We start from the raw sequence: 23,161 nt of genomic DNA, 5'->3' as shown, positions 1-23,161 counted from the left end.
AGACTGAACAATATCTGTAGGTTAAAAAAGAACTTAAATAGAACAATGTGATAACAATGTGTTTTGGTACAGAAACACCTCCTTGAGGAAGCTTAGCCCTCCAGCTTGAGGAAGACTTCTGTGTAATTTGAAAGCTTGCTTATGATATCTTGATTGCTAGATGTTTTAAAGGAAATGTATAGACTCACTCACTCTATGATTCTAGCCCTGTGTGACCAACAAATTACAAAACCTTGGAAGTTTCTATTATTGTTGCAGGAGAAGTAACTGAAAGTTAATTGAGCAGAGTAACGAAATATAATAGTACAAGCCGACCCCACACAGAGCCCGCCGCCTGAGTTGGGCTGGTTGTGACAATGGGGCTGGTTGTGACAATGTAGACTTGCTGCTAAAATGTGCTGGAGAGATGAATGCAGGTTAGATAATGTGGTTCTGTCGCTTTTATTTGTCATATTTATTTACTTATTATATTTATATACCACCTGATATATGTATCTCTAGGTGGTATACACAATTTAAAAAACAACAAATATAATCAGAATAAAAGCAATTGCATGAGATAAAAGCAAACTGTTTAAAATTAATTTCAGTTAAAAGCCTAAGGAAACAGGTGTGTCTTGAGGGGCTTTTAAAAAGCAATTCAAATAGTTCAAAAAGATTAGTGACGACTCCACAATCCACCATACTTCCAATGACTGTTCTTATGAGCCATATGTCTACTATACTTAGTATACAGTCTCAAAATATTTTTTTGTTTTACTTATATCCTCCTCTTTCTTCAGGAACCTTAGAGCAATATAGGGAGAATTATCTCATGCTGATCCTCACAATAGTCCTGTGAGATAGATATGAGGGAGATAACTATTCCTAGATCACCCAATGGATTTTCACAGCTCAGTAGAGATTTGAACTGGGATTTCTCCAGTCCAACATTTTATTCATAAACCACACTAGTTCTCATGATTTTATTTCTTAATGCTAAATTATCTCATTTTGAAAACATTCCTACCTGCATGAAGAATGCCTGTTTGAAACTACACAATTCATGAAGTTTATTTGTCAAATTTGTCAAATTTATTTATTTGTCAAATTTGCGAATGAGTATCATATCATCCTGCCATACATGACTAAGCAGATTATCTTCCTCCTTTTGACTAACCGTGTGTGCAAGTGGTATGACAATACATTATTTTTCTTTTCACTGGAAAACCTCTGAGAGCTGTGTGCTTGTTCCATCTATGCTGATAATGGGCATGGAGTTCAGCAAAAAGAAATATTATAAACCTTTGGTTATGTTTGAAACATTCCTATTTTCCATCTCATAAAGCTGTGATGTTGTTGTTTTGTTACTGTATCTAACATTGCACGTCTTTCATAAGAACATAAGAACAGCCCTGCTGGATCAGGCCCACAGCGCATCTAGTCCAGCATCCTGTTTCACACAGTGGCCCACCAGATGCCGCTGGAAACCACAGACAGGAGTTGAGGGCGTGCCCTCTCTCCTGCCATTACTCCCCTGCAACTGGCAAAGAAACATGGCAAAGAAAATGAAAGGCATTGCCCTGTTGGGCTGCTGTTCAGTTGGAGCAACTTGCTTTTCACCAGCATTAAAGAAAGAGATTTATTTAAAACTCGGACTCTTTATTCTATTGAAACAGCAAGGGAAGTTTGAACTATTTCCTCCCAGTAGATTTTCTACCCCAATTCCACTGATGTTTTTCTTGGTTTCTGTGCCTCCTCCACCCTTGGCTGGAACTTCTCCAAACCAATTGTCTGTAAAAGCCCTACAGTTTCATTGTGTCAGTGACTTGTCGAAAAATGTATGTTCTTGCTTTTCTAAAACAGAACACTTAAATTCCTGTTAGTTGGGTGAGCTATTTTGAACAAATTTTTAACTTTCCCCCCCTCCTTTCTTCTCCTCTCTTTCCCCAAATTAAGAAATCTATATGCTTCTGGAATTTCTCTGCATTGCTTATGTGCATTGGAGTGTTGCCATTCTTTAAAGGAAATGTTCCACTTCCACTGAATTGCTATTTCTGGCTATTTGTTTTCATTGCATGTTTCTGTAAAAATATCATCTATTAAGTCTTTGAACAGCTTTGTGTAGCAGGAACTAGTAATGTTTTCATGTTGGATTTGTACTTGGTCTTAATAATCATTTTTCTGAGCTAAATGTGGAATGTTTCTGGAGACTATAGTGATAATTACAAGTTAAGTTCTGTTTAATTTTTACTTGAGAATCTCTCATTTGTTCTGTTGAGAAAGCCAAGGAAGCTAGAATGTGTTTGTATTGTCAGACAAAAATTGATGGCTGGCTTGGTTTGTATTTCCTGTGAAAACACTAGCATTTCGAGAAGGTAAGATGGTGATAAAAGTATAAAAAGTTTCAAATGAACAACTTCAGAATTTTTTTAATGCACTGGAGGACTTTCTTGAACTCACAGCAGCCTAGGTTGTAGGTCTTATTAATAACTGGCTATTGAAATTCTTACATACAAACTTAATCTCTCAATATTTGGAGCTAGAACCATTTACTCCTTTCTTGGTTGTACTTTTGCTACACAGATGTAGTGTTTGCTGCTCAAAGAGCTCCAGCTGCCATGTAGCCAAAACACCACTACAAACACTACTTTGGTTGGATGCCATTTATGTCCGGTTTATAAGCAACACACACGGAATTGTTAACAAACTTTCACCAACCATTCAAACTGTTTCCCCAAGAGAATTAAGATGTATTTCCTGAACCTTTAAAGTTAGATTTACACGATTATCTCTCTCTTATATATACAAACACCACTCCAGCCTGACTGAACTCTTTGTCATCACCATGTAACATATCTCCATCTGAAATCTGTAGTCTTGAGAATGGGATCATTATTACCTACCCTGTGATAATCTGAGGCTCAGAGGGTTTATTGGGCTTGTGAAAGGATAACTCACCCTATCCATAAGATGAGGTTCCATAAGGAAACTAAAAGGCCTAAAATATAAACCACTTTATATCAAGCAATATCTATCTGTTTCTTTAAGGCGTACCTGTCACTAATCCCATGTGTGGCGGCTCTTGTGAGAGTTCACGAGCAAGCTTCAGGCAGGGGGAGAGGAAACCGGCGGCAGACAGGCTTGCGGGCGAGGGGGGGGAGAAAATGGCAGGGGGGGGGAGAAAATGGTGGCAGAAGCAGGTGTCTGAGAACAGAGGGAAAACTGAGAAGTAGCGGGGAAGGAGGGGGAGAACTAGAGGCGCAGATGCTCTGCATCCAGCCCAACTAGTTATTATATACAGTTTTACGTCTCCTGAAAGGAACAGGTATGACTGAAGTAGAGGTAACTTATGTTGCTTATAGCCAGCAATGTTACAGGCCCACCCACCTCATCTCCAGAAGTACTTGTGTCATTCATGGCCTGGCATTTCAGTTAAACAATATATAATGTCTTATGCATGTTTTGTCCTTAATACACATGCAAAATGAATATTATTATTATTTCTTGTTTACGCAGTCAGACAGATGTTATTGACTGGTTTGTTTTATCCAGACATCGAGTCCTTCCCAAGGACCTGGGATGGCTGAATTTAATTATCAATATTGTTGTTATTATTATTATTATAGATATTGTCACAAAATATAGGCTGTTCCCAGTAAAGTTGCTTTTTGTAATTGGCTGGTGGTGATTTCTGTGGCCCCTATGGTGTTGAGGTGCTCTTCAAGGTGTTTTGGAATTGCACCTAGGGTGGCAATTACTACTGGGATGATTATTATTAATTTATTCAATTTCTATACCGCCCTTCCAAAAATGGCTCAGGGAGGTTTACACAGAGAAATAATAAATAAATAAGATGGATGAATCTGTGTCCCCAAAGGGCTCACAATCTAAAAGAAACTAAGATAGACACCAGCAACAGTCACTGGAGGTACTGTGCTGGGGTGGAGAGGGCCAGTTAGTCTCCCCTTCTAAATAAAGAGAATCACCATGTTAAAAGGTGCCTCTTTGCCAAGTTACCAGGGGACCATGAGATCAGAGTGGGGATGAAGGTTTTCCATTATGAGTTCTCTGTTTAGTCGCCCTGTGCTTGTTTTGCCATTCTTTCTTTTGGTTGCTGTGCTTTACTTAGACAGAGGTAATAGCTGAATCATACTCTTACTCAAAGCAGGAATATAGAAACCACTGTCAGCTGATAGTGAGCAACTGTCCCTACTTAATCTCAACACAGCACCCCCCAAAGGTTGTTACAGGTGTCTACCTTGTGGTGGTGGTTTTTTTAGACAATGAGTCCTTTGTGGACGGGGCTCATCCGTGTCATCTTATTATTACTCTTGTTCTATGTCAACTGCTTTGAGAACATTTTCATCTAAAAACAGTATATAAATCATCATCCTGGAAACATGCTCATTATCTCCCCTATAGATGCAATGCTCTTTTCCAGTCACTACTCTTTAGCATAAGAAGCCATTGGTGCATTCAGATTCTTAAATGTGCAGATACATATTTCAGTTTGACCCAAAAGGTAGGCACGCATTTGGGGATGGTTCCACATTTCAAGAAGAGAGAACTGTTGCTTCTTCCTAAAGGTGCCAGTTCAGACAATGTCCAAGCCAGTCTGCCCATAAGTACATTCTGCTTCCCCTTCTAACTATAAACACACAATTAGAAGGAGGGGAACATGTGCCAGAAGGGAGAGTGGGATAAGCTCATGTATGTCCTTAATTGTGCAGTAGGCAGGAGGGCTTGGATGTATCATCTGAACCAGCCCTATATTAATGTGAACATATGATCTTTCTCCCTGCCTGCCATACATTCTAATGTGTGGGAAAGATTGGTGACCTTATTGAATGTCAAATTACCCACATTTACCTGATGGTAAATCAGTCATCTGTATTAGCAATTTGTGGCAAGCGACACTAACTGAGGAAAGTATTCTGCCAAGAAACAGCATTCCAGAGATGTGCACAAATCGTATTTTGTTATTTGATTTGATCTTGAATTGAATTGCAAAATACTTGAATTGGTTCATCGAAACAGCAGCCATTGCCAGCTGTTTCAACAAATCATCTCAAATCTATTCAAGTGATTTGGCCATAGGGAATAATGGGGAACTTAAAACATCCCATTGTTCCCCTTGGGTAGGTCCCAGGGACACCAAAGTGGGTTGGGTGGCAGGGCACGATGGGTGCTACCTACCACCCAACCCACAAAATAAATAGGCAAGTGGGCGATTTTTTAAAAATAAACCCTTTCCCAACATCCCCCATAGGATTCTAAGGGAGTCCTGGGGAAAGATTAGAAAAAATTAAAAATAGCTTCTTTGCCCATTTATTTTGTAATTTGGGTGGTATGTAGCACCCATCATACCATACTACCCAACCCAGTTTTGTGTCCCTAGGTCATACCCATGGGGAACAATGAGCTGATTTGAGTTCCTCATTGTTCCCAATGGCCAAAACAAGCAGAATGCACACATTTTGCAACCCTGCCTTGAAAAATGCTGCAGAACAGAAGTCCACACAGTCCCTCCCGACACAGAACACCACATTTTGCTAAAAACAAATCCAAAAAAGGCAAAAAGAAAAAAAGAAAAAAGAATCACTGACCTAGAATTGACTGCCAGCTACAGTGCCCATCTTGCAGTAATCCTTGTGCCAGTATCATTGGCACAAGTTGCTCTCTCATACACAACTATGACTCCTTATTTCAGCATTGCAACCACTGCCACAGCAGCACCCTTAGCAACCAGCAAGCATAGCCATGAGCTCAACTAGAACAATGTCTTCAGCTACATTTTAACTGAGTAGTGCACCTTGCAATGTAGATTGCAGAGCAGTGAGTGAAGCACAACTTAGTCTCAAGGCCATCACAGCAGTCATAAAGAAATATTACACGGAGCTGTCACTATCCATTTCTCACCACAACACCATCTCACAAACTAGTTCTGCCCCCTAGTTCTGCCTTTTCAATCTTAGATCCAGTAAAACCAGATAGTTATAGCAGCAAGCAATATCACAGCAAGCATATTATACTTACTTAGTGCTGAGAAAACCACAAAATCAAACTTTCTTTCCATCCATCTTGCCTGCCTGCCACAGAGATACAGGAGGACAGAACAGTCATGGTCATATGGACCAATTGTCTGACAAGGAAAAAAAAAACCTCTAGACTCTTACCCTGAGAAGAACTATTCCTCCCTCTCTTCTTCTCCATTGTAAGTGTACATCCTTGCTTGCCTGCCTGTGTCTGGATAACACCATGGCCTCAGGTTGGTGCTGGGACCCAGCTGACAGCCTGAAACATGGGTCAGGGCACCAGTCCATCATTTCATCATTGGCCATGGTGTGTGTGGGGGGGTGGGGGTGTGAGAGAGAGGGAGGAAGGGAGAGAGGGAGGAAGGGAGAGAGAGAGAGAGAGCAGCACGAACAGTCAGACTGTGACACATCTGGGGTTGGGGCTGGCAAGCTGGCAGTGTTGTTGCAGTGGGTGGGGGTGACCATGAGTCACTCATGTGCCGCTTGGGATAGCCCAACAGGGGAGGTTGGCCTTCAGGATGACCAGCCGCTCCACCATGTCAGCATCCATGTGTGCGCAATGGGGTATCACCATGCCCCTTGGCCATGGAGAAAACCCTCTCACTCTGGATGCTGTTGGCGGGCACAAGAAGAACTGTACGGCAGCCGCCATCATGTCCAGCTAGACTTGGTGACATGTTGCCCAAAACTGGATCAGCTCCATCTCCTGGTCTGCCACCAGCTCCTCAAGGTATTGTAGAACACTCTTCTCAGCAGTGCTACAGGGCTCAGTGGGCTCCTCCCAAAACCCCTGGCAAGGCGCCAAGGAACTTCTCCATTAACCACCAGATGGAATGTGGAGGCGGAACCGCTGGCTCACTTGGCCCTGCCATCATCCTTGGGTCACATAGGCAGGACAAAACATATGCTGCCGATTTAGCCAAGGCTGTGCTGAGCCATTCCATCACTCCAGCACAGAACCCCAGTTATCTAAGCTATTGTGGGCTGGCTTTAAGCAAGAACAAAAAATCCCACTTTAAAAATAAAAAATCAATCCAAGCAACACCCAGTTAAAGCCACTGTGGCTGGTAGAATTTTTTTTTTTTTTTAACCCTACAAAATGAAAATAAACGCAGTTTACACTAGGCAAGTGCACGAAACGTTTTGTGCAGGCGGGGGTGGTGGTGGTAAGCGGTATCTTTAAGGAGCAGGTACACAGTTACCTGCTTCTCCATTATCCCACCGCCATTCTAGTTGTAGTGCTATGTTAGTCAAACGACCGCATGTGGCTGCTTCCTTGTTCCCAGCAGCCTGCATGCAGTGTCAGCACACACATGGCACCCGTACATACACAAACACCATGCGCATGCTGGTGCCGCACACAGGCTTCTGGAAACAAGGAAGTAGCTGTGCACGTTCGTTTGAGCAGCACAGCACCATGACCAGAATGGCTGAAGGGCAACAGAGGAGCAGGTAAGGGCTTGCATACCTGTACCTTTAAGCTACTGCTTACCCCCAACAAAAACGTTACAGCTGCGGCAAATCAAATCGTTTTGGTGCCTCTCTAATGAGAAGCCGAAACATTTCATGCACATTCCTAGTTGGCACTGCAGATTAAAAGGAGGAAAAAATATAGACACATAGATAAACCCAGCAGGCACTCTCTCTGTGTCTTTCTCTCCACTCACTGGGCCAGGCAGACAGGCCCAGACCACCACCACTATTTTCTGCTCTCAGTGCTGCTGCTGTCACTATCTCTTTCTCTGCTCCTGAAGCACAAATGGCGCTCTGACTCTGCCTCCAAGCAGCCCCATAAATATATTTTGAAAATCCCTCAGTCCTGCTCCCTCCCACCAGCCAATGGGAACACAGTTGTCCATGCCAACACTTTATTTGAGTGCTAAGCAAGATCTCAAGCCAATTGGAAGCCAGTGCCACAAAACCAATCAGCAAAGGGAAAACAGCCCTCCAAAATGACACATCATTCGAATAACTCAAATAGTTTCAAGTGCGAATCAGGGCTGATTCAAAGTCAAATCAGGCCATTTATTTTAGGGGTGATTTAATTCAAGTTTGAATTACTCCAATTCAAACAAATCGATTTGCACATCTCTACAGCATTCAATGGCTTGATTGACTGATTGATTGATTAAGTGCCGTCAAGTCAATGTCGACCACATAGATTCTATGTGGACCACATAGATTCTATGTCGACCTAGCGACCACATAGATTCTTTCCAGGATGATCTGTCTTTAAGGTCTCTCAGTGGTGCATTCATTGTTGTAGTAATCGAGCCCATCCACCTTGCTGCTGGTCGTCCTCTTCTCTTTCCTTCAACTTTCCCCAGCATTATGGGCTTCTCAAGGAAGAGTACGGCTAGAGTAGCTTTTTAAGGAACATCTGTTCTTTCTCTCTCCATAGTTCCCAGCTCTTAATTTCAAACCTGTATTACAAGTTTATGTGTGTGTGGAAATAGTGGCAGTTATTGCAAGGTGTTTTCTAATATCCATTGAAGTTTTGGTGTGCTTCATGAAGTGATCCCTTTGAGTGAAACATTGTAGTCCTGTCTCTGTAGTTCTGGATTTCTGTGCAGTATGTAATGAGGGGTTGGGGTAGTATAGGTTGGTGAGGTAGTGGGGTGTGTGTGTGTGTGTGTGTGTGTGTGTGTGTGTGTGTGTGTGTCTTTTAAGGCACATTGTGAACAAAGAGGACTTGGCAGGCTAACAAGCAGCACAGTCTTCTTCTTTTTAAAACTAGGAAAGACAAAGGACCAGAGAAGGAAATAAAATGCTGCTTCAGAACATGGGGAGACAGGTAGAAAGAATGTCTCCTCTCCATAGCAACAGAACTAGTCAGTAACCAGGGGTGGAGCAACACTGCATAGATCATGGCCAACCATGGTGCTCTTTAAAGTACACATTTCAGGAGAAAGCAAACCTCCCCATATTTTACCACATGGCAAGTTGTTCGTTTGTATTCAGCTAGGCTTCCCAAAAAAACCCACAAGTTATTTTATCAGTCTCATAACTTTTTTTTTTTAATTCTAATACATTCCAAACTGTATTGCTACTGATAATGGAAACTATTGTTGTCTTTTGAACAAAACTCTATCCCCACCGCCCTGCTTTTTTTTAAAAAAAAATGTTGACTGTTAACTTGAATGTGACTGTTCTTCCACTTTGAAGTTAGTTTGAAAATAGTGGATGACATCTAGACCTTTGGCACAGCATAAATGGAAGGAAAGAAGCACTCATGCCAAGGGTCCCTGTGAAAGTGGCATTCTCTTTGGCTGAGTTCACACAAACTGCATAACCACAGAGGTACAGCATAGCCAGAGTTTATAGCTGGCCAAGGTTGTAAATGCAGTATGCCCAAATGTGCGATACTGTGGATACAAGTCAAAAGCTAACTCCATTTTGCCTTGCCTAACTCCAGTTTGGGACCTATGGTTTTCTCTAAGCTTAGCCACCAACTGAAGTTTTGCTGCCAAAGCATTACACCCAACTGCTGACTCAGCTATAACTGTGGTTTTGTGCCTATTTCCAAGGCGGCAGCGCAGACCCACCTGAGGACATGGCTGCTCCATGCTTTCGGCACTTCTCACTGGCAGCCTCTTGGAAAAACCAGCCAAGAGTCGAAATTGACTTGACGGCACACTTTACCTTACTGTCCCTTTGAGCCAGTCCATGGTCATGCACATGGCCAGGCTATGGCACATTCGGTGTCACATGCATGCGAGGTTTCAGAGGGATTAGGGGAGAGGGAAGTAGTGCCCACTAAAGCGGGCCCCCTTGAATTCCCTGGTGGTTAAGTGGGGTGGCTCAACTTGTGAGCTTGCAGTCCATGGCTGGGGAGAGTGCCTTAGCGGGCACAGCCATATCCCCAGTAGACTAGCCCTCTCATGAGAGTGATAGCTCACTGGGCAGCAACTTGCTTGCAGCAGGTTTGTGCTGGGTCTGGCTGGATTGTTCTGCTACAATCTGCCCTCGTGATATCTTCCTTGGTCATGGTGGAACAGACTCCTCCCCGCCCATACACACATACAACTTTGCCCTCCACCCTCTGCATATCCCATTCTAATGAATGTGGGGTTTCCCCTTCTGCACTGAAAGTGGGATTACACTCCCCCCCCCCAAATTCAAGGTTGCATGGTGCTTTTGGTGTGGGTATCTACTGGGGGGGGGCACATCATCATAACTATGCCTGGCAGAAGCAGCGCTGCCATTGCCAAGCATTTATTTATTATTTATTTATTAATCACCATATTAAAAGGTGTCTCTTTGCCAAGTTAGCAGGGGTTAATTTAAAGGGCTTTAAATGCTTTCCCCTGCCGAGTGTGGATGGAGCTCTCTTAAACATATTTCTTTTATTAAAGAGTAGTACAAAGAGTTTCTTTTATTAAAGAGTAGTACAAATCAGTTAAGAGAACTTTGTAAATATTGAGTTGATACAGTATAAAATACTTTTATTTCCCATTTGTTGGGACAAACTCAATGCCTGATGCAAAAATGTAGTGATTGTTACACTGAACAAATATTTAGTCACTCAAAAAAGAGAGAGACTTCCACCTAACAATAATAAAATGAGGGAGAATAAAATTCTGAAAGCCTGATACTGAAAGTGTGAGACAAGGTAACAAATTGCCCTATTTCCCATTCCTACCCCACCATTATCACCCTTATGGACCTGGCCCATACTGAGGTACCTTAAGAATTTCCATTTCACAATGCTGGATTCGCTTTCCTCATAGACCGTTTTGTTGAACATGCACAGTGCCATAAACCAAATTTCCTTACTTCTTCCATTGATAACCCTGTCCGCTTTTCTTCTGAATATGCTTATAAGAAAATAGTGTGGTGTCTTTATAATGTCTATATTTATTTATTCTTTATTCATTCATATAATTTGTTGTTTTTACACATCTTGACCAAGGTTGGCATTTGGTCTGGGACTGGCCAGCTGAGCAGGATTTATAATAGTTGTTCTCAGTTAGTTTCCTTTCTCAAGATTGACTTCCCCATGTGCACTTTTCAGCTCATCCTGCTAGCAGCCTTTAGGCACCCCTGCCACTTTGTTCCTTGTTTCAAGATCTTCCTGTCTCCTTACTCCCTTAGATCACAGGAATTAACAAGACCTGGCTAGCTGATAGGGGGAAGCTTTGTTTGAACACACTGGAAAATTAGAAACAGCTGCTTATACTCCAGTGCTTGTTGCACTGTAAACACCCTTAATCCACCTGCACTTCACCACCCTTGCAGTGGTCCCTCAGTGACCAGTGTTGGGATTCTTAACTCTGCCTCAACTGTCTACCTCCCTGAATGAATTGTTTTTTGTGGCTCACTCTGGTTTCAGTTCTGTTTTTGTCTTGTTTGGTTCTAATCACTTACTATGTGCTTCAAAGCTCAGATCTCAGAAAAGGCTCCTGGAAGTTTTTCACACCTGGCTTTTTGTTTGCATCTCCTCGGGAATGGAGATGTGTGTTCACGTACTGGCCAAATTTACCCCGAAGTCCATGTGAGCTATTGGGGAGCACTTCACACACAATTCAGGTTTTTATCATGCATTGGAGTGTAGCCCGATTTATATCCAGGGTAAAAAAATCCATTCTTTGCATCAGGGTTTGTTGTTGTTTTTTGGCAACTTCGAACTCACAGTAAAGCCTTGCAGAAAACCCACTGTAAAACAGTAAAATCATCTTTATTACAGCCAAAGACCAGCACAGGATATAATACAGATACAGTAAGAGAAAAGATCGTGTGGCAATAAAATCATATTAGGTTAAAATTATTATAATCTGAATAATCGTGAAATAGTTACAACTAAATTACTAAAAATTAATATGCTATAGACCAGGGATTCTCAACGTTGGGTCCCCTCATATTATTGGACCTCAACTCCCATAATCCCCAGCCCCAGTGGCCTTTGGTTGGGGATTATGGGAGTTGAAGTCCAATAACATCTGAGGACCCAACATTGAGAATCCCTGCTATAGACTATAAAGTTATAATTTATAAAATATAACACTAAAAATTGTGGGGAGACTAATAAAATAAAACAGAGATACAGCTATCTATAGGAGTGTAAACATCTAAGAAATATAAAATATTTAATATAAAATATAAAATGTGAAGTAAAAAAATTAACTAAAAGAGGGCACACGTAAAATAGTCAGTAGTAAAATCTGCTACATGGTTTATGGGCTGGCAGTCAGGGTCCAACGGATCTTGCACACTGCCACGCAGAACCTGGCAGCGTTGTACATGAAGGTCCGATTTTCATCCAAAAGCAGCAACTTGGTGTAGTATTGACTAGAGCCACCAGGGTATCTGAGAACTAGGGGGAGTATGAGCTTGTCTCAGCTGTCGTTATAAAAAGGACAAGAGAGGAGTACATGTTCAGTGGTTAGGGTTGATACGAGGTTCGTAAGGTGTCCTTGGGGGCTACATCTCACTCTGAGTGTTGTGTCTGTGTGGAGGGCATGAATCAGATAAAGCAGACATTGAGCGATCGTGTTGGATTCAAGCTTTTCCCATAGCTTAACTCGGGAGATAGAATCAAATGTGACCTTGAGGACTATGAAGGCAGCATAAAGGGAGGTAGAGTTGTTAGAGGAATACTTTTCAATGAGATGTTGGTTCACCAGACACTGGTCAGTTGTAGATCTGCCTTCCCTAAAGCCCGCTTGTTCGTCTGCCAGAATCTCTTCTTGCTCTAACCAGTCCTTGAATTTCCCATATATGTGTCTGGCATACAGTTTGCTGATGGTGTTGAGCAGGCTAATGGGCCGATAATTGACAGGGTCATCTCTTTGCCCCATTTTAAATATTGGGATGATGATCGCCAGCCCCCAGTCCCTGGGAATGCAGCCCCCAGAGTCAATATGGGTAAATAATGAGGCCAGGACTGGGGCCCGGTTACTTTTTATAAGAGCCATAGGAAGGAGGTCTTCCCCTGGGGCCTTTCCTGCTTTAGACTGTGAAACTCAATCTCCGATACAGTGACCAGTTGCCAGCTGGGCAGGTCTCTTATATCCTTTAGAGGGGGACCTGAGTTTGCTGTGACATCTTCATATAGGTTCTAGAAGTGTAATTCCCAACTTGCTGGAGGGATGTGGGAGTCTATCTGGGCCAAGCCAGTGTAGGAAGAGTTTGCCATGATGCACCAGAATGTAGACAAGACCTTAGCTTTGGCTGCCTGGAGGAGTGGTAACCAGGTGGCCCTCGTGGCTTCTCTTTTCTTGATCGTCTGAAGATGTTTATATTGTTTCTTGAGGTGTAAGAAGTGTGAGAGGACCTCCGTGGCATCTGCTGCTGTGCTAGCTCTGTAGGTGTGGTAGGTAGAGGTAAGGGCTTTCCTGGCTTCTATACGGTCCTTAAACCAAGGTTTGGATGGCCGCCCAGGCAGATTGAAAACTTGTCACAGCACAAAGCTTGATAGTGTCTGATTAAATTGCTCATTTGCTACTTTAGCGAAGTCCTTGCCTGACCCACCTTAACCTTGTTGGTTCCTCCAGTGCTACAAAACCCTCTTCTAATTTCTATCAATCCCTGACCATTTGCCCATCCTTCTCTTGTCTAACAAAGATCATAATAATATATTTTGGAAGGGACTTTCATGCTGTGTAAATTATTCAGGATTTTAATCCAGAGTTATTAAATATGTAATTATTAAATATTTGTTGTTGTTATTGTATTTTAAGTATTTTCTTATAATAGATTATTAAATATTTATTATTTGTTAAATTATTTTATATTAAAATTTATTAAATATTAAATTAATTAAATGTTTGGTGCAAGGTTATTTATAAACTATGTAATATAGCTGGCACAGTAAAAACATAATGATACTCTTATGTGGACAAGGTGGGCTCACTTTTCTAACTATAAAAAAGTGAATTTTGTAAGCAACCCTAAAGTGCAGGACAAAATAGAATCTAATTCACTCTCTTAGCTGTGAAAACTCTTAAAACTGACAAGTAAAAAAGGCAGGCAAAATATTTGTCACTGAAGCCTGATAAAAAGACTGCAGACACATAAGAAGTAGATCTGGGGAGTAATGTACCATAGTCACTTTCTCAGGGTGGTTAAACACACTTGGAAGTATTTTTATGAAATATGTTTCTTAGACCAAAGCGGGGATGGGAACAAGTGTATTTGAAATGCCTTCTTGCTCTGTGGTACTGAATAGTGCAGTGCAGACAGAAACCATTTGCTAATGCATGGTATATTTTGAAGTGTTTTGCTGGGAACTCCTAGATATGGTATACACAGTGAGCAGAGTTCTTCCACTGACCCTGTACACAAGACTGCTAAGCCTTAAAGGAGCTTTGATGCTGACAGTTAAAGGACACTTGGCATGGAAAGGATACGAACGCTGTCATGATCTGAATAACCCATATTACATCTTTCTGAAGAGGAGACAGCAGAACCTTGATTCCAATTGATTTTTTATTGTGCATTTTTTCCATTCTGCTCTTATTCTTGCCCTTTTTATAATGTCAAAAGCAGACTGGTAGGATTACATGTTGCTCTTTTTATATTGTCACTTCCTTGATTTTTTTTTTTTCTTGCGATAAAGAATGTTCTATTCTTGAATGGCTATTTACAGTAACATCTTTACATGGAAAGTGTGAAACTAAAGAAGATAAATCCTTGGCCTCTTTGACTCTGTCCTACACAAAAGACCCCAAAGCAAGCTTTTTAAAGAGCACAAGCCACTAGGATTGTCTCCTGCACACATTCCTTGTTGGGAGCAGAACTTCAAGGTTAGCCCACAAGTTTCCAGTGACTTGTGAACAGTTTCAGGGCATATGTACACAACTGTTGTGTATCTATGGGGAGCAGCTGCTTCATTTTTTGGCCTTGTAGTAGCTGCTCATGGCAAATGTTTTGTGCAGCTTCTTTGCTACCAATAGAAATTAAAATGTTGTGACTAACCTCCAGCGGCTCTTTTGATTCACTTTGATTCAATGGCACTTTTGATTCACTATGTAGTGTGCTGCACAACTGGAGGCATAAAAACATGTGTTTGGGTCATGTGTTTGTCCTTTTCAGCATGTGTGATATCCATGAATCTGAGCTTTGTAGATATGTTCCCAAGGACACTTTTATACATGACCCTGTGGCCTGGTTCAGACAAGCCAACAAACTATGATTTGTTGCATCATGAATGTGAGCTTAAAGAGCTCTAAGCCCACATGTTTCTCTCTTTCTCTCTCTCAAAATCAGCTGCAAAGCAGAAATCCTGGTTTCTTACATCACAGTTCCATGTGATCAGGTCCCAGTTTCATATCCTGGTTAGTAAATCTTAACTACATTAGTAAATCTTAACTACTATTAGTAAATCTTAACTACTATTAGTAAATCTTAACTACTATTAGTAAATCTTAACTACAGCTTCCATGTTCAAACAGCATGGAGAGTTGTAGTTTTAATGAGGATAATGAGGATTCCCTCATCTTAGCCCCATACTGGAGATGGTGAGGAGGGATGTGCAAATTGATTTGGGTACAAATTGATTTGTACCCGAATCTAGCTGATTCAGGCAATTTGGAGACAGAACAAATCACCCCTGTGGTCCATTGGCTAGATTCAGGTCCAAATAGAATCACGCCTGATTCTAATCGCTTTGACATTCAGGTTCCTCCTAGATTCCCAGCCCTAGATTCCCAGCTCTCTTTTTAAAGGGTGGGGGGAAGCGAAGCTCTAGCCCTTGTAGGAGAGAAGTTATGGAGCAAAATATGTGGTCACTATTTTTCAAGTGTTTGGATTCTTTGGTGTATATTTTTTTCTCAATGAATCCCTATGAGGATTCATTACACACTGTCATTTCTTGTGTTCATTTTGACTGTTACTGGACAGTGCCAACTGTCAACTGCCATGTGCCAACTACACACACACCCCTCCCACCCGTAAGGCAGTGAGGTACTACTCAGTTTATGTTCTAGGGATTTTAAGTGTTTAGACTTAAACACTTGGAATGGAATCCCTATGAGGATTCCATTACACACCAAAGAATATAAACACCTTAAAATTTCCTAAAATATAAACTGAGTATGCATTGGCTTGCGGGTTTGGGGGTAGTTGGCACATGGGATGCCACTAATTCCCCACCCGCAAAGCAGTGGGGTCAAAAAGAACAGAAGAAAAGGTGTGCAATGAAGATACCAAAGAATCTAAACACCTCAAAAATTCCTAAAAAAAATAAACTGAGTACTCCAGTGTGTGTGAGTGGGGGGAGGGGTGTAGTTTACACATGGCAGTTGACAGTTGGCACTGTCCAATGAAAGTCAAAATGAATAGAAGAAATGAAGGCGTATAATGAATCCTCATAGGGTTTCATTATGAGGAAAAATTATTAGACACCAAAGAATCTAAACACTTCAATATTCCTAAAAAATAAACTGAGTACCCTTGCAGAGGTGTGTGTGTGTGTGTGTGTGTGTAGGGGGTGGGGTGTAGTTGACACTTGAAAACCCACCTCTTCATCCAAGTTTTCTTAGCTTTTTAAAATGTTTAGGTTTTAATCTCTGGTTTATTTTTAAATTGTTAAATTGTTTTAAGTTTTTGTATATGTTTTTAACTTGTTTAATGCTATTGTTAACCACCCAGAGATGAAAGTTTGGGGTGGTGTACAAACTTGATAAATAAATAGACACTTGGCACTGTCCAGTGACATTCAAAATGAACAGAAGAATTGTAGGTATGCAATAAATCCTCATAGGGATTCATTATGAGGGAAAGCTATTATACACCAAATAATCCAAACACTTGAAAGCCACACATTTTGCTTCATAACTCCACTTCTACGAGGGCTAGAGCTTAGCTTTTAAAAAAAATTTAAGCTGGGGATCCATGTTAGGGTTAGGATAAGGCGACTTCGAATCCCCATTATTTCCTATGGTGGAAATATACAAAATCAGTAAAAACTAAATAGAATCAATAAAAATCAACCAAGTACCCCACTGCCTTGAAATTTGGGTGGTAGGTGGCACCCATGGAGACCTACCAACCACCCAAATTTGGTGCTCCTAGGACCTTTATAAGTGTTCCGAATCAATCTGAATCAAATCCAAATTGAATCGGTGTGATTCAGGGGACAGATTTGGACACAAAACAAATTGGGGTGATTCGATTCAGGCACAAATTGAATTGAAAAATCTGCAGATTCAAAAGGTACATTGTTGTTTCTTTGGAGGACCTTAATGGCTTTTAGACAATCTCTGTGTCTCAGCACTGAGACAACCTGATGTTAAATTGTCTCCTTGACCTCCAAGCAGACACTTTCCAGTGTAATAGTTATTGGCCATAGAGTCACCTTCAGAAACATAAAATGCTTCTGCAATAAAATAGGATGTTTCCAAGCTTTTTGAAGAGAGTGAAATGTAATCTAGTTCTTCCTGAGCTTCATGATTCCCCAGCTCCTGCATTGAACAAGTCGAACCTCCAAGGTCCACCACTCCCACCTCAACCAATTGTATGTTTTAATTTTTGTAAACCGCCTTTGGCTTGTTTTTAACGAAAGGCGGTATAGAAATGTAAAAATAAATAAATAACAGAGATGGGTCGGCTAGATTAAGGTGGTAGGGCAAGAGGGATGTTCCTAAAGTCAGCAGTTGCCAGAAGAAACAGCATGTAACAGGATGTAGAAAAGGTATTATTTATATAAGTAAATCCCAATACATTTCAAACCTATTGGCTCTTGAGGGCAATTTTATGTACAATGAAGAACACAATGGAATAGAGTTTAACTGTTCTCCTTCATTAGAATATAGCTTCGTCATAAGTGCAATTATTGAGAGAGTGTGTAGTTTTAATGGTAATGCACATTCTTTGCATGTGAAAGGACCCAAGTTTAATCCCAGGCATCTCCACGTAGGGCTAGGAAAGACCCATGTCAAGCCATCTTAGCTTAACGTCCGTTCCAGGCAAATTGATGGGAAGCATCCTCAAGGATAAAATTGTAAAGCACATAGAAGAACAGACCCTGCTGGGAGAGAACTAGCATTGGCTTCTGCAAAGGTAAATCTTGCATCACAAACCTTTTGGAGTTCTTTGAGAGTGTCAATAAGTGTGTGGATCAAGGTGATCCAGTTGACATAGTATACCTGGACTTCCAAAAAGCTTTCGACAAAGTTCCTCATCAAAGACTGCTGAGGAAACTTGGCAGTCATGGGATAAGGGGACAATTACATGTGTAGATTGCTAACTGGTTGAAGGACAGGAAACAAAGGGTAGGTATAAATGGAGAGTTTTCACAATGGAGGGAAGTAAGAAGTGGGGTCCCCCAGGGACCAATGCTTTTAAATTTATTCATAAATGATCTAGAAGTAGGGGTAAGCAGCGAGGTGGTCAAATTTGCAGATGATACCAAACGCTTTAGTGTAGTGAAATCCAAAACCGATTGTGAGGAGCTCCAAAAGGATCTATCCAAACTGGGTGATTGAGGGACAAAATGGCAAATGCAGTTCAATGATGACAAGTGTAAAGTGAAGTGCATTGGGAGGAAAAACCCCAACTTCAAGTATACGCTGATGGGCACTGAGCTGTAGGTGACTGACCAGGAGAGGGATCTTGGGGTCGTGGTGGACAGCTCATTGAAAGTATCGACTCAATGTGCAGCAGCTGTGAAAAACACCAGTTCCATGCTAGGGATCATTAGGAAGGGGACTGAAAATAAAACTGCTAATATAATAATGTCCTTATGCAAAACTATGGTGCGGCCACCCTTGGATTACTGCTTACAGTTCTGGTCACCACATCTAAAAAAGGATATGGTAGAACTGGAAAAGGTGCAGAAGAGGGCAACCAAGATGATCAGGGGCCTAGAGCACCTTTCTTATGAAGCAAGGCTACACCACCTGGGGCTATTTAGTTTAGAAAAAAGACTACTGTGGGGAGACATGATAGAGGTCTATAAAATCATGCATGTTTTGAAAAAGTGGATAGGGAAATTATTCTCCTTCTCACATAACACTAGACCAGGGGTCATCCCATGAAATGGATTGCCAGGAAATTTAGGACCAACAAAAGGAGGTACTTTTTCACACAATGCATAATCAACTTGTGGAATTCTCTGCCAAAGGATGTGGTGACAGCCAACAACCTGGATGGCTTTAAGAGGGGTTTGGATAACTTCATGGAGGAGAGGTCTATCAACGACTACTAGTTGGAGGGCTATAGACCATCTCCAGCCTCAAAGGCAGGATGCCTCTGAGTACCAGTTGCAGGAGAGTAACAGCAGGAGAGAGGGCAAGCCCTCAACTCCTGCCTGTAGGCTTCCAGTGGCATCTGGTGGGCCACTGTATGAAACAGGATGCTGGACTAAATGGGCCTTGGGCTTGATCCAGCAGGCCTGTTCTTATGTTCTTAAGACAGATCAAGGGTCTGATTCAGTATAAGGCACCTTCATATGTTCAGAATTCCCCTGCTGAAAAATCAATAGGTTTGAAATGCACTGTGATATGTTTTGTGATATGTTTTACTGCATTCCATTATGTATTGTTGTGTCATCTTGGAACAGCTTAACAGAGTCTGTTTTAGAACATTTTAAATTTCTTGAATGAATTTACAGTTTTATGTTTTCAAATATTTTCTCTAAATGCCATAAGTGGGGTAAGCTTAAGGCTTGACAGCAAAGTTAGTTGGTAGTATGTGTATTCAGTTTCCAGTTCAGATCCTGATTTGTTTTGGAACTCTTCCGGCTTATTCTTAATCAGAAGAAGAATTCTTCTGGCTCCTGCATGCAAAAGGGAGTGGGGTGTGCATGCTCCTAATTGTAGAGATGTCATGCAAAGCCAGGATATAATCATGATTTTGTGTTACTACACAACTGGCTCTTTGTTTAAGGTAGGTGTATGTGAAATTTGTATATAATGCAAATACATATGTGTTGCAAGTTAAACACTTGTGTAGTAGTACCTCTTAGTATTGTATTAGGTTTCTTCTTTTTCTGTCTTTCCAAGAATTTCCATGGTAGTCCAAGAATGAACCTCTGGAAAGTGATTTGATGAAAACCTTTTAGAGTAATTGAGTCAGATGTTACTTGTATGCCAGCAGCAAGATTTTTTTTTTGGTCATTATTAATGAGATATTTGGTCGTTTAATTTTGTAGAAGCTCCCTGAAACGCAAGCCATGTCTAAGGACTATCTCATTATTTGCGCCTTAATAAATAAATGTAAATGTCAGTTACTTGATTTCTCTTAAAACACATATCGCACAACAGAAGATTTATATTGTAGCCCAACACATTGTTACTAGAACTGCCCTGAAGTGCTGGCAAGATACCTCAACTATGCTTTTGGCTTAAAGTGGGGAAATTTGCTCGGGTTGGGGAGCAGTTCAACTCCAGTATCAAATTAAGTAAGTTTGGTAATAAGGAGACATAGGTGCAGTTTAAAAGCTTTATTAAAGGTAAAAATGGGAATTACAGAAGGCAAAAATGTTGGTTAGGCAAGGCATTTCAATAATTTAGCTACAGTTCTAAATGAGAGCCTTAGTGGTGGAACCTTGTAGTAATTTGGTTAGAGTTCCAAATCAGAGCCTGCTTAGAGGCTTGCAGTGCAAAGTGCTTGGAGAGTGGGGGGAAGGAAAGCAGAATGTGAAGCGGAGGGGAGCTTAGGAAGAAATGAAAAGTTAGTTATTACCAGCTCTTCCTGGGTGCATTCGGTGCATGATAGCCAGGCATTCAGGTATCTTTCTGGAGCAAAGCATGGGGTAGGAGCAGGGAGAGAGTGAGAGGGCAGTAGTAACCACAGCTCACTTATGGGAATCTATAGAGTCCAAGTGCAACCTGAACCAAATCCTCCAGGATCCAAAGCCATTGTGACCTGGCTGGGGTATTTATATCCAAAAACATGCCCTGAGGCAATGGTTATTTTTGGCAAAGTTTATTTACCAAGCAATTCTTCCTCCCTGTAGGGTGGGTGAATCCATGCAAGACAAAAGTGTCTACAGCAGGCTGGACTCAATCCCTCTTGATGTGTCTCACCAAACAAAGGCAGGAGCGGCTATGCAAAAATGCATGTGAGCTTGTGAGGTGGGCTAGTGTTTGTTTACTTACCTTAAGCCTCTGGTGTCTCCCAAATGCAAAGATATACTCCTATATTTTGCTAACAACTTAGTCCTTCCTGGTCTTTCCCAGTCACTTCATGAAAATGAACAAGTTGAGAAATGTGCCATTTATCTGTATAGCTTTGGTCATACCTCATTAGTGAGGCACGGCCATGTCCTGTTTTGGTCTGTTTGACAGCTCTACCTGAAGGCACATTGCCAGCAGAGCCTGCACTATCAACCTGCTCTGAGCCAAGTCTTTTCAACTAGGCAGGGTGAAAAGTTCATGAGGATCATGATCCCATGATCCAGTGCTGCTGAGACGTATAATACTGTGGTGCTTTGCAGTGCTATCCCAAAACATAGCTTACTGGCAACAACATTGAGAAATCCAGTTTAAGAAAACACCACAATACGTAGCCATTGAATAACTGAATTCAGTATTTTGCAGGAGTTTTAAAAAATTAGGGTGTCTCTCCCTCTCCTCTTTCTCCTACCCCCCCCCCAATTGATAGGAAATTTTGATTATCTGTGCAAAGAACTAACAGGTTGCTTGTGGCCAATTAGTCATACAGGCAGCATTTGAAATGCTCTATTAGGTTAATGTAAGCCTCTCTAGAAGCCTGAGAAAGAATGTAACAGCAGTGTTAAAGATTCCCCAACCAACTAAGGTTGTAATTGTGGTATTACAAGCAATTCTGAATTTTCCCCATACTACCAGAGCTGTGCTTGATTTTTTGACCATGGCTGATTCAGTATCTTTGCTGGGAAACAAACACTTTTAGATTCATCTGACAGCCCTTACTTATCTGATGAATTGAAATAAATAATCCAGCAAAAATAATGTATCTTTTGTATGAACTAATGCTATATGTACCGTGGCATATTAGTGCCACTACTGAAAATGTAGCATTGTGGCTGCCTTCTCAAGGATGTAGTTTCTCCCAGATGAAAAGATGGTAATTGGAGAGATTAGGTGTGCAAAAACACTGTGTACTCACAAGGCATAATTCTTGGGTTTATGTAGTTGGGCTGTTTGGAATAGCCTAGATACACATAATTCAGCTGTTACAAGAGATTTTAATTGAGAAAGCTCATTTGAGAAGCTGGCTAACATACCCTATGCATGCCATATGAGGGAGGTTTCCTTACCCCCAATATGTGTTAGATATGGAAACGTAGGTTTTGAAATGACATTGATGTTCATAATTGGGTCTTTTTTTTCTTTTTGTTGACCTGTTTTGTTTACTGAAGTGAATTCTGTTGCTACATCATACTTTTTATTGGAGTAATTTTTGAATTTGTTAGGTAAGTTTCCTGTGTTATTAAAACTGCTTGATAAGAACAGATATTGAATTCTTCTGTATCAATTATTACCATGTGTTTGCTATACGTATTTGATGTCATTAGCTATTTTGGCCTTTTCTTTGGGAAAGAAAGGTGGCATATAAGCAAGAACTGAAATGAAAAGTAAAGATGTAGATTATACAAAACAAATATGCTCTTAATTTGAACCAAGACTTTGTTCCAAGACATTGCTGTGCCTCATCAAGAGCTCAGTTAAGAGTGTGTGTGTGTGTGTGTGTGTATAAGTTAATGGCATTCAATATAATTAGTATTGTGTGTGTGTTACTAGTACACAAAATGGGTAAGATTCTGAGAGTGGTGCTCCTATGAAAGCTTCTTAGAACTAAATATCTGTATGATTGCATCAGTCAAGGGGCTTATTCCTGTTGGAGCTAGGACCCTGGCAGCATCGGCTCTCAGCTGCAATGTCTCATAGTGACCACTGGGTGGGAGGGGGGTAGGGTCATAGATAAATATGCTGAACTCCTCCCCTCTTTGTTTCTTCCAGTGTTAGTCTCCATTTTGTCTCTCCAGAGATGGCTCTTTGTTTTGGTCTCTCTCTTCAGCCATGAGCTACAGCTGACATTAAGCTGCACGCCTTTTCACATTTGTTTGTAACCTTTTCTTTAAATCAACCCTTCAATACTAAAGAACTGTCTCAAGATCTCTTGCTTTGCTGCTTTCTCACCAAACTGGTTTTGCTTTGCTATTTGGGGACTAAACTGCCATTCTTCCCCTACAAAGGGCTATGGGCCCAGGAGCCAGT

General features: G+C 41.2%; 1 protein-coding gene across 8 annotated transcripts in view; it reads left to right on the top strand.

Annotated features, from left to right (window-relative positions):
* HPCAL1 (hippocalcin like 1) overlaps nucleotides 1-23,161 on the top strand; it is a 145,818-nt gene that overhangs the window by 96,222 nt on the left and 26,435 nt on the right. For 3 of the 8 annotated variants that reach the window (XM_053285671.1, XM_053285670.1, XM_053285669.1), the window contains one exon: nucleotides 20,917-21,034. The exons of the other annotated variants lie outside the window; for them this stretch is intronic. In XM_053285671.1, the coding sequence (XP_053141646.1) occupies nucleotides 20,976-21,034 (59 nt within the window). In that variant the 5' untranslated portion in view covers nucleotides 20,917-20,975. The remainder of the gene's footprint in view (nucleotides 1-20,916; nucleotides 21,035-23,161) is intronic. 8 annotated transcript variants of the gene reach the window in all.

The sequence above is a fragment of the Hemicordylus capensis genome, chromosome 1 (genome assembly GCF_027244095.1).
Source record: "Hemicordylus capensis ecotype Gifberg chromosome 1, rHemCap1.1.pri, whole genome shotgun sequence".
NCBI classification, from domain to species: Eukaryota; Metazoa; Chordata; class Lepidosauria; order Squamata; family Cordylidae; genus Hemicordylus; species Hemicordylus capensis.
The sequence above is the reverse complement of the archived record's forward strand: the minus strand, read 5'-3'. Positions and strand labels throughout refer to the sequence as shown.